Source organism: Physcomitrium patens, chromosome 1 (genome assembly GCF_059467195.1).
Source record: "Physcomitrium patens ecotype Gransden chromosome 1, ASM5946719v1, whole genome shotgun sequence".
In the NCBI taxonomy this organism is placed as follows: Eukaryota; Viridiplantae; Streptophyta; class Bryopsida; order Funariales; family Funariaceae; genus Physcomitrium; species Physcomitrium patens.
In genome coordinates this window covers 363,388-375,320 of record NC_143410.1, presented here as the reverse complement: position 1 = coordinate 375,320, position 11,933 = coordinate 363,388, and the positions used below count along the sequence as shown (strand labels likewise).

Here is an 11,933-nt window from a genome sequence, read left to right as displayed (position 1 = left end):
CACCTCAATAGTATAATGCTTTAGATTAAGGCATTCTAGCCTCCATCCTTCAAATGCCATAATTGTTGCAATTGTAGATGCGCTTCTTGCACTTTCAAAGTTTACAACAAGTTCTTTGAGCAGATTTACTACTATTATATATACAAAAAATTATAATTTTTTTAATACACATACACACATACTTCCACAAGTTTGTGAATATTTGGCATGGACTTCTATAAAAAGAACATGAGTTATGTCAATCTTGATGACAAATTCCTTTCTATAAATGATATTCATCTATTTTGGATTTAATTAGTCAATCATAGATGAAAGATAAAGAGTCATCTATATAAGACACTTAAGTATATTTTGTACATCCTAAAGTCAATAGAAAAAAGCTATAGTGCCAATAAACTTGAAACCTTTGTAATTTGAGCATTCATTAACTTCCACAAAGAACACCAAAATCCAAGTTTTTTTCTAAAATAAGTGCACAAATTTACTATATTTGTATTAGATACATTAAAATCTTTTCAAGTGATGAAAAGTAGAAAAAATTCCAATGGAGTAAATTTTTTTAATAATAAACACAATAAGTCAAGCTACATATAAATATTATTAAAATATATTAATCTACAATGAAAGAAGCTAAACACTGAAACTCCTCTTTAAAAGGCTTAACTTAAAAAAGATGAATCATTACAAGATTTTAGAATATTTAAATACAATAAGACTTGAATAGGAAGTCAAAGACCTCTAAGACCCCTTTTAAGATTCTTTCCAAGATTTCTTTCTAGACTCCTTCTAAGATCCCTTCTAAAAGATAAAACTTAAGTCTCACCCTTATGGTGGCTCTATGTCCTATAATACACTATGGCATATATCACTAAGTTCCTAACATAGTGTTCAAATTTTAAATAAGTTTGGACAATTGGTCGGAGCATTGTAGTAGTAGTAGGGGTGAGAGAGAGTGAGCGAGGGCGTGTGTGTGTATGTTTGCTAGCTTTTCATTCACCCAGTTGGTTCGTTAGTTACTTTGTTTGTGGGTACTAGTGAGTGAGCTTCAGCCATTCGTTCGAAGAGGGCCAGAGGGGTCTCGGGGGGTCTGCCCGGATTGCGTGCCCACTTGACCAGGCGCAAATGCCGTTGGCCCCCGGGCTGTGTCGCACCGCCGGATGAACGCCGTCACGCGGAGGGATGAACAGTGACGGGCAGCTACGACGACGAGGGGGAGGAGGGAGCTTCGGGAGAGGGGGAGGTCCCATCGATGGCCTCGAAGGAGTAGGAGAGGACGAGGAGGAAGGAGGAGGAAGAGGGAGAGATAGAGACCATCGCAATCTGCTTTCCAATCTGCAATTCTTCTTAACTCCCGATCATCCGATCGCCCTGTTTCCACTTCGCCATTCTCCCTGCCCTGCCCCCTCAATTCTGCTCTCCCTTCCCCCACCACCCACCACCATAGCTGCGCTCAATTCCAGCTGATGTCCATGCAAATCGTCCGCCTCGTGTTCGATTTTGGTTCTGCCTCAAGATTCGGACTTCGTTGCGGGTTTGGAGGGGATTCGTTCTTCGCAGCACCGCGCCAGTTGGGTTTCTCGTTCGGATTCTCTGCGTTTTTCTGTTGTCATGAGATTGCAGGATTCGCACCGGAGGATTTGCCGTGATTTGAGTTTTTGAGGATTAGAGCTTATGACGGGATACACTGGGTGTGATTGCATTGTTGGGAACTTCCTAGTTTGCGCAAGGTCAGCCCTGCGAGTTGCGTGATGATGATGTCAAACGTAGACATCGCCCAGTGATTTGTTTGAGATTCGTGTAATTGGGGTGGACCATTATCGCTGCATTGCGCTTTTCGGGTTAATTTTTGCTTCGTGAAGAAGTGCTTGATTATTAGCTCGATCGGAGGTTCGGCAGATTGGATTATGGATATTTCTGCTGATCACGGTGTTTTGGCGGCGCTATTTGGGTACGTGTCTTTTCATCAACTGAATCGTTGCGTCGACATTCCAGCCGATTTTGTTTTTGTTTTGGTTGCAATGTGTTGTTCAAAGTGTGGATTAATCTTGGTCATTGGTGGATGGCGACAGTGTTTAGTCAAGCTAGTGATCATTGAGTGCTGAAAGTCTACGAGAAAGATACACTACGAAGTCATTAGTAATGGATCTGCATTGTTGGATTTTGTTCACTTTTGTTCATTTCGGATCCGCAGCTGAAAATCGGAGCAACGTTTTGGAGGTAATGGCTGGTATTTGGAACGTCGATGATCTAGATCTTCGATTTCTTGGAATTTGACCGTGGATTTCTTTTTAAAGTGCTTCTACGTTCAATAGTTTGGTAGACCGCAACAGCAAGCTAAATTCATCGTCATCGCCGATTCTCTGCCAAGAGATTGAGGTGGTCGTCGATTTTAGAGCCAAAATCAGGTGTACAATCTTGGATTCAGCAGGTGAAATTCAAGGTGATGGATCGTTTTGCATGGTTTTCTATTTCAATTTCTACGGGTAGTCTCATTAGTGGAAGATCGACGGAGAAATGTTACGCTGGGTCTACCTGTCCTCGCCCACTCGATATCCTGGATCTCTAACCCCGTCAAAGGTTTAGAGTTGCAGTTGATCTTACTTTTCTAATTATTCCGTCGCATAGGCTGAGGGTTCAAGCTGTAAATCATGTAGTCTACGAAGGAAGTCAAAGGTGACAGGGAGGCCTTGGCTCCAATTAACTTGGGATAGATTTTTAGTTTTGTTAAGCCAATTGAGCGTACGAGTTTGGGGTCCTCATAAGACCACGAGATCATGAATTGAATAACTGTTATATACGAGTTATCAGAATCACGACCTCGTAATCTTAAGAAGGTGCACGAAAGCTAACTGTTTGAAGTGGGATAGATCCTGAAGGTTTTTATTCATACATGCAGCGAAGTGATTTTTTTGCATTCTACTCATCTAAACGGAAGATTTTTCTAATTTTTGAACCGTGAACTTGCTAGTAAGCCTCAACCTTTTTGTGGCTCTAGTTGATGCTATCTTTTTGGGACAATTCTCGTCAAGAGAAATCTTCTTCTCTTAGATTATTACCGATAATTACTTGCTAATGTTCGAGTATTGCTCTATAGTTCGCATATTGCTGACGGTGGGGCGTGGTTTTCACAGTTGTGGTAGCAGGAACGTCCTAGCAGGATGTTATCAACATCATGCATGATGGTTAAAAATATTTCTCGTTAACATTTCGATGAGTAGTGTGAAAGTTCTGTGGTACCAAAGTGCACCCTTGCGATTTCAAGAGCACACTTCATGTTTTTATGAAATTTTGCAATTCGAATCGGAAGAGCTGCTCCTTTAAGGTGGCATCTCAAGTCATCTACATGACCGTCATTTCATTGTCGAAAACTTCACTGGATAATGACGTACTGAGAGAAATGATATTGTAGTCACAGATGTCTTAGCACATCCCTACTAAGTATCTTGTGACACAGAAGTTGAGGAGATTTCAAATTGTACTCCAGCTGCAAGCATGCTACATGCTTGGAAGTTCCGCTGGGAAGTTCAATGTGACTTCAAGAGAGGTGAAGGGTGCTTATTGCCACAGCTTTGAGTGCATTACTCTAAAGAATTTGAAGTGGTCTTCTAAAGTGGAGCAACAATGCCTCTTGTGCGGTATGAGGTGCGGTGTGAGCACAGTTTGGCCAACCCAGAGCTGTATCGTTCTGCTGCTCGTGATGATCCGGAAAGTCTACTGGAGGGTGTGGCTATGGCGGGACTTGTTGGTATTGTTCGCCAGCTTGGAGACCTCGCTGAGTAAGTTTCTTGTTCTTGCACTAATTATTTTTCTTTTCAACAGTCAGAAAGAAAAACATCTGACATCCTGCATTGGTTGTCGTAGGACTCATTTTTATAGTGTATGTTTGAACTTCATTAAGCCAACAAATAAAATCCTTCGACTATTTTTATCTTTTATTAACAATATCTGCTGTTGTACTCACAGGGTTCAAAGGAAATGCTAATCTACAGAATCACTAAATAATGTAGAGCAACCCTACCATCATGTAGAAGTCGGAATAATGTCTTATGGACAATTTTCTTCCCAATTGTAGTGGCATGCAACGGATGGATGTACATAACGTTTAAATATGCACAAATTTAGTTTCATGGGACATCTGGAATCGGTTGTGCTTGGCATTTACGTTGCAAAATCACTCCCATGTCCGACACAAGTTAATTATCAGCTTTGGCTGACGCCAGTCTACTGTAAGTAAATATTGTTTGGGTGTGTCATGAACAGGTTCGCAGCAGAAATATTCTGTGGCCTACATGACGAATTGATGACCATAGGATCACGAGGTCATGACTTGAATATGCGAGTGCAGCAATTAGAGGATGAGCTACCTGTTGTGGAAAGGGCTTTGCTTTCAGAGCCAAACCAGCTCCGGTTCGCCTATACCACTGGTACGTCGACTCAATTTTAGAACACATATAGATAGATAGATAGATAGATAGATAGATAGGTAGATTTTTTTGTGTGTTTGTGCGTGTTTGTGTGTAATTTCACGCCCTTCAGATTCTAAACTATTTCACATATCCTGCTGTTGCAGGGGCTGATTGGCATGCCAGTATACGCAGCGATCAGAACCACTGTACCTCTGGTGATTTACCACGATTTGTGCGCAACTACTACGAAGACTGTCGAGGGCCTCCCCAGCTTTTCCTACTTGACAAGTATGCGTGTAACCTTGTCTGAATTTTAATTTACAACAAAATTTGCATGATACAGTATCTAGCTGACAGCATTTTCGATTCTTTTAGGTAAGAGATTAGACGTGATGCAGATTCAAGTTATGTTCGTTCCGATTAGACATCCTCTTGATTGGTGTCTTCTAGTTTCTTAGTTGTCCAAATTTACTGTTCTTTATCTAATAGAAGTCATGTCACAGTTGGACTCATGCATACTCTTGATCTGGTGACAGGTTCGATGTGTCTGGAGTTGGAGCTTGCTTGAAGAGGTACACAGATCCTTCTTTTTTCAAGATGGAATGGGCTAGTACTGAGTTGTTAAGAGCTCAGCGAGAGCAGCGTGACAAGAAAGTTCGTAAAGAAAGGGTAAGAAGCGATCGCAGATTTGATTCCACCTCACTACAGTAGGCTGTATTTTACAGTTGAGATGTCTCCTTGGTTAATTCGAGAGCTGTTTATAAATTTATTTTTTCTTATATACGTTGATTTTAAGTACAAACATCTACTCTGCTTGCATGTCTGGAATACGTGGATTCAAGTTAGGTCGTGTACATACAGTTGATTCCACATATATTCTGATGCTCAATACTTGATGTTGTGACAGAAAAAAGGAATGCGACGCAAGTCTGGACAGCCAGTGGCTGCTATTAATAAAATTCCTGCCAGGTCCGTTTTTCCTTCTTCGTCACCCTTATAGACAATGATATTAGAGTAGTTGTTTTTGCTTTTCCGTGAAAGAGTGGTTGAGGGGCGAATCGTTTGGACATGTAGTTGATCATAGACAGTCAAGCATTTTTTTTGTGTAAGTACTAATGTGAAGGCTTCATGTCCAATTAAGGATTAAAACCAAGTGATCTCATACGCAGGGTACGGTATGGTTCGGCAAGCCTGGAGGATTTGGAAGGACTTCCTCATGATTTAGCATCTGTTTTGAAAGTCGAGGATCCAGCACCTTCACATCCAGGTGCCAGTCGCGGATCTGGTCCGTTACCACCTGAAGGTGTTCTGCGTGGTTCTGAAGATATGTTGGTTAAAGATTCATCCATACCTGCGTTAAGACCTATTCAAGTTTTAGCAAGTTCACACATTTCTTATGTGAAGAAGTCTTCCAAAATCAGTAGTGAGGATTCTGAAAGTGCTAATGTGGCTTTGGATGTTCTCAGTACCAAGGGTTTGAAATCTCTAGATGGGTTAGGAGATTCTGCTGACAATAATCAAATTTTGCATGCGGATTTTAAAGAAACAAATGAGGCTTCACAAGAGGATTCTGGAGTATTGGCTAGATCTCGCTCAGTAAGAACCCCAGTAGGGACACCCAAGGGGACTGCAAGGAGTGAGTTCACTATGGAACATAGGGAAGGAGAGAAATCTTCAGGTAGCACACCACGTAGGACAGAGTCCCCTATGCTTATGAGATATTTTTCTAGAAGAAGCGTTTATGCGGATGCGCAAGATTCCGTACTCTTTTCAGGGAAGTTTTCATGGAGGAGGAATTTAGATGGTGATGAAGCATCCCCTTTGGATGGTAGATATTCAATGCAAGTCTCTATGGCAAGGTCAGGCATTTCCGGGAGTGAATACGATGATTTTGTCGATGCACAATCTAGAATAGGATCCGAAGGTGAGTCCGATTTTGATTCCCCTGTAAGTGTTCAAAGAGCGACACATTTCGATGGAGATGAGCTCAACCATGCAGCCTTGAAGAATCACGTTGAAGCTCAGAAAGCATACATGCCACCAGGCATGGAGCTCATGGATTATCAACAATCTACACCTACACCTGGAAAGTTGTCAGAAAACTCAGATGATGTTACTCAGAGGAAGGATGTCCAACCTACAGATAATGGCAATGGCGCGGTTCCAAAAAGTTCGTCTATTTCTACTATATTATACGAGGGTTCTACTGCATCCTCAGTTTCATCCGGCCAATCTCATATCATTGCTGGTGTTGCCATTGTCCGGGATCAGCAACCAGGACCTCCGAAAACAGACAACCGTTCTTGTGAACTCTTGAGGGGTCATGGGAATGGAAACTTAGATTCTTATGTTCAGGTAGTCCCGGCTTTGGCTATTTCTGAAGGACCAGATGAATCTAATCTGCTGTCGACTGCCACTAATCCGACTTCCACCTCCTTAGGCTCTTCGTCAAGTGTTACAATTCCAACTCATGAAGGATGCGATGTATTGCAGCCTAGCTTTTCCATGTTCCATCGCCATTCTATTTCAAGTGAGCTGATTTCAGTGTCTAGTGACTCAGAACCGCCTTCTCCTCCATCACCACATTCTCCTGCCTTCCACACCCTCTATTCACCTCGAGAATTTCCCCCAAGGGCGTCGAATAACGAAGTGAATTCTCTACTCATATCCTCTCTGAGACCTTGTTCGCCAGGAACAAAAAAGTCCAACCTCAGCAGTCCTTCTTTAGGAGAGGTTCCTGTGCTATCCGAATCACCTATATCTTTTCCAAGATCTCCCCACCATGCTTTACCTGTAATGAGCGATCCCCCAGTTGCAGATGTTCCTTTAAAGCCTGAGCCAGCCCGTCTTCCTAGTCGACCGGGAGTCCAGCTCTACCCTCTCCCTACACCACCTATGGATACTGAACTGGATAATATCTCGAATTCTAGAGAATTGAGTTACGCTGTACCTAAAGTCTTTTGTGGGCCTGATATTCTTGGAAAGCATGGAGAATCAGCACGCACTCTACCTGCTGATGAGGGTGATGTCCACCCCGTGCTGAAGTCGAGTCCAACATCAGTGCACGACACTGTGACCGCAATGAATGAACGTGCTGGTCGTTGTCAACCAGTGCCGCTTCCTGTAGTCAGTTCAAATGGAGGCGACATTCCCAGATCTCCTCAATGTGGTACTCCTTGGTATCCTGCATTTTCTGAATCAACGATACCTTCTTCAGGACTTTATCCACGCACCAGCGGTAGTCCTGGATCAAGTGTTCCCTCCAGTCCTTTAGGAAGTCCTGAGGAGAGTTCTCAGGGAATTCCCCTGTCAATTTCAAGTGCACTAGCCACACCTAATCCTCTCGGAGGTTTTGTGTATGAAGCTTCTTGCAATTCTTCTCAAAGGGATGAAAGTAGCGCACCTTCGAGTCCCTCAGGTAGTGTCATCATCAGAGATAGCCCTCCAGAGAGTCCTCTATCAGCTTCAACTGGTAGCGACTTTGAAAGTGGTGACTTTGATGCTATACAAGGTCGGCCTGAAACGTCTGGTTCAGCTGGATTCTTTGGGCAAGTGAAGAAAGAACCACTCTTCAAGCGAGAGGGCTGTGTTGATGTAGCCCCATCAATTGTGAGAGTGAAATCCAAATCACTGCAGGCTGCATCAAGTCCGGAAAAAACTGAGAGCTTACTTTCTGTCTCTACTTCAAATTCCTCAGAGGTGGCTGTGGAGATCTGTTCCAAAGTTTCCTTGAACAATGCTGCTACAAATGGCTCAGCAGATCATTCAGTTTCTCAAGAGGTATTCACGGCAGCATTTTTGATGTGGAATTTGTGACCTGCAACATGCTTGCTACTAACGCCCCTGTCTTTGAGGCTTGAAAGTCACTGTATTTCCTGCATTTGGAGTTCATAATTTGCAATTCTTCCCCCAACTTTCTCATGTTTGTTATGTAATCTTGCTGATTTATTTAACATTCCCTGTTCTGTTGATTGTCAGGAAATTGTTTCATCTCGTTGTTCATCCCCTAGGCCACAGGTTAATCCCCTACCTGCTACTTTGAAGCACATCTCAACATCAAGATCAAGCACCAAAGCTTATACGACATCAAGCTCTCCACCAAGTTCGCCTAGAAGGGAAGAACAATCCTCAAACGTTCAGTGGCGTGAGAAAGCGGTGCCTCCTACCACACCCCCCAGAGCTGCGTTCAAACTTCCATATAATCCACCGTTGCGGTCACCGCTACGTTCGCCGTTGCGCTCGCCCTTACACACACCTAGATCTTACTTCTCGGAGACTGGTTCTTTGAAATGGCTTGGCCGAGTGGATCCTGGGCTTTCTCCTAAACCGAATTTTTCACTTCCTCCAAATCTTGTGTGCCACTCTGGTACCAGCTCACCAACTTGTTCACCTCACCCACAGCTGGATCTGGATTCACCTACAAAGAGTAACATTATGTCAGAAGCTTCGGAGGATTTGGGTTCTGCGTGTGCCACCGTAGTACATCAATACAATGGAGATGAGAACGAGGAAGAACATGATCTTCCAGACTTTCCCAATCATCCAGCCTCAGTGTCTATTGTGGATGATAACTTATCCTATAAACGCGTTGTTGAGGATGACTACGAAGATGATTATTTGGCACCTAATGAGCCTCAAAGAGTGGTACGCAGTGCAACAAGTTGTTCAAGCCCATCTCAGGTGTCAACTTGTTCTCTCAAGGATGTTTCTTCTTCCGAAGCAGTGTGTCTGGAACCTCGTGTCGTTATCAGAGTACCAGAAGTCGAGCAATTACCTGTGCCAGCTGCGAGTGAAGTTGATGCAGATGATGCAGCTCACTTTCTCGAGCAGGCAAAGGTGTCATCTCGAGGAGCTGAAGATCTTCGAGAACTTGCACTTTCAAGAAATGCAGACACGGAGGTCTGGTATTCGGACAGCAAACAAACGTCACCGCCCTTTAGTGAGGGAGCAGGGATCAATCTCAATCTTGAAGATGCGAACGATTCTCGTGGTAGCGCGGCGGTTGAATGTGATCAAGAACCATCACCTACTCGGTGGGAAGTGGCAGAGAGAATTCACAAATCCTCTAATGAGGCAGGCGTTTGTGCCACTAATTATGGCAATGACAAATTTTCATCTTCTTCATCTAAGGAGGCAGCTAGAAGTCACGTCTACGTTTCTGTAAATGCAGCAAATATTTCAAATGGTGGAGCACAGTCCCATGAGCAGGCAGTACCTTTTCTCTCGACTCCACAGCTAGACAACGGCAATGAATCAATTATCTTCCATAGAACAGATGCAAAAGCAGAAGCTGAATCAATGGAGTCTCTTGAGTTAGGGAAGTCTTCCAATATCCAGGATGCTCTGGCAGCTGCCATTGCACAACATAACAGAAATATGGTAAGGCCCCAGCAATGCTAAAGTAGCTTCTTGCCGTTAATCGAGTGTCTGATATTTACAGGTTTTATTTGCTTCTGGGTCGAAACCGCCAATTCGACAATCTGGATTTTCAAACTTTATCTGAAAGATGATGCCTACCACTAAAGACACTAAGTTAAACTTTTTCTTTTAACTGTAATTGCAGCTCAAAGTGCGTGGGTTCGAAGAACATGCATTAAGGCCTCCACCACCTCCTGATGAAAGAACATTGTTTCTCGATCAAATCAGTAACACGGTAAGTGGCATTACTTTGTAATGACTTCACCTTGCTTCCGTATTGCTCTAGTAGTGCATAGCATATGCTTGTTCGATTCTCTTTAGTTTGTAACGTTCCATCATGTATTGCAGTCATTCAATCTTAGCCGTCCTGAAAGCGTGGAGAAGAAAAAATGTGTTCTTCGGTCAGGGACAAATATTAACGTTGCTGCTATTCTAGAGAAGGCGAACGCTATTCGACAGGTACTTCTCCACCTTCGTACAATCTGAATTGAATCAGAGGTGCTCTGTTCAGCAGATTTTGCAGTTACGGAGGGCAGTTATCTTCTCATGAAGAACGCTTTTCTATCGAGTGTCGCTCTTATTCTTGTAACATATTTGTATACTCGTGCTAAGAGTAATTTGTATGTAGACTCTGAGATTTGTTTTGTCCTATCATTGTTTGTTTCAAATTAGCTGAATGTGCGGTTGGGATTTTGTACCCAACACTGTCATCATACTTCGATAATTTGACTGTCGGATGTTGAAGATGACTCGTTGAAATGACCAACTGCGGATTTAGATCTGAATACTTAGCATTTGGATTTAAACCAAGCGTATTGCCAGATCGCTCGATAATTTCGTGGTCTCACTCACTTGCCTTTCATTTCGTAGGCTTTTGCTGGGAGTGACGATGACGACGATGAGGATGATTGGAGCGATTCGTAGATCTTTTTAAATTTGAACATTATTTATACTGCTACAATTCAAAACTTGGGTCCTTTATCTTGAACCCTTCGTTAGCATAGATTTGCTGTAGGACCATAAAATGCACTTTCAGAGATAAGTATTATTTCCTTTTTTGGGTGGCATTTACCTTGTGATTCTTGGCCATTCCTCGACAGTACAATCTTGCCATATTCTCTTATCCTGCGGGACTGAATAGTGAAGGCGCTTGAAGGTGGGCTGTATCCACATTTCCTTCTTTTTTACGGATGAAGAGACATTAAGAACTTGCAGCTTGAAAATGCTAGCCCCAAGTTCTACGCTTTCATTAAGAACTTTTCTGCCTTACGGATGGGTTAAGACTTCTGGAGTAATCCAGCGGTTGGTTCAGTACACTAACTGTGCAATTAGTATACAAGGTGTTCCAAGCTGTGGAATGATTTTCAACCTGGACGTCGTGGACAACATGGTCCATATCGTCGTCATATGGTTGCTCTATCCTTGGAGTATCTGGTGTTGTATATCTTTGAGGATCCACGATATTTTCTTGTGTTGCAATTGCAACACTTTAAGTAAAGTTGACAGTTACCTCTTATCTTTCGCAATTTCGGCTTTCGTTGAGGAGAAAACGCAACTTTCCATCATTGTAACATTTGTTTCCACCGTTCAATAGAATCGATCTGTTTGTTTTGCTGTTTCTGGGATCCAAAAATCGTTCGCGTGTCCGACTAGAATATGGTCGTTATCATCCGCAGAAATGTTTCACGAGTGAACAATGCAGTTGTTTTTTCCACAGCAAGTCGATCGTCTAGCCCTTGCCCACCTCCACCAGACCTTGATATTCGTTCGTCAAGGTTCGCACGTACTCATGATCTCGAAAAGGTTGACAACGAGCTGAGCCACAGAAGGCAACAAACCTGGTTCCCGGAAGTGCCGAAGGTGTGCATGATGGTGCAATGCTGTATGGAGTGGTATTGATGATCGCAACAATCAGTGCTCGCTTCGCATCTCAAGGAAGGGTATCACGTGGGTGCCCTGGCAATTCAGATGTTCTTATGTGCGTTGCACAAATGTCCTGTAACTTCTGCGTATGTACCTGATAAATAACCTACAGTGTAAGTATCGAGATCTTTGCTCTGATTACATGCAAACTTCAATTCTCAGATGCATAACTGGAAATATACACAG

At 42.9% G+C, this 11,933-nt stretch overlaps 1 protein-coding gene across 1 annotated transcript; it reads left to right on the top strand.

Moving 5' to 3' along the window:
• Positions 1-1,826: 1,826 nt before the first annotated feature.
• On the top strand, positions 1,827-11,338 carry LOC112282488 (uncharacterized). Its single transcript, XM_024520143.3, has 11 exons — positions 1,827-2,967; positions 3,132-3,776; positions 4,261-4,424; positions 4,571-4,694; positions 4,943-5,075; positions 5,314-5,375; positions 5,576-8,186; positions 8,385-9,785; positions 9,970-10,059; positions 10,173-10,283; positions 10,695-11,338. Exons 2-11 carry the CDS (start codon positions 3,622-3,624, stop codon positions 10,746-10,748), a joined length of 4,905 nt encoding a protein of 1,634 aa, XP_024375911.1. The 5' UTR covers positions 1,827-2,967; positions 3,132-3,621; the 3' UTR covers positions 10,749-11,338.
• The last annotated feature ends 595 nt before the right edge of the window (positions 11,339-11,933 follow it).

What these genes read in the sequence shown, in the direction of transcription:
- LOC112282488 (XM_024520143.3), top strand. Translation starts at nt 3,622, where the DNA reads ATGCCTCTTGTGCGGTATGAGGTGCGGTGTGAGCACAGTTTGGCCAAC. An exon ending in ATTAATAAAATTCCTGCCAG is followed by an intron (nt 5,376 to 5,575) that starts GTCCGTTTTTCC and finishes TCTCATACGCAG; the next exon opens with GGTACGGTATGGTTCGGCAA. An exon ending in TCGATCAAATCAGTAACACG is followed by an intron (nt 10,060 to 10,172) that starts GTAAGTGGCATT and finishes CATGTATTGCAG; the next exon opens with TCATTCAATCTTAGCCGTCC.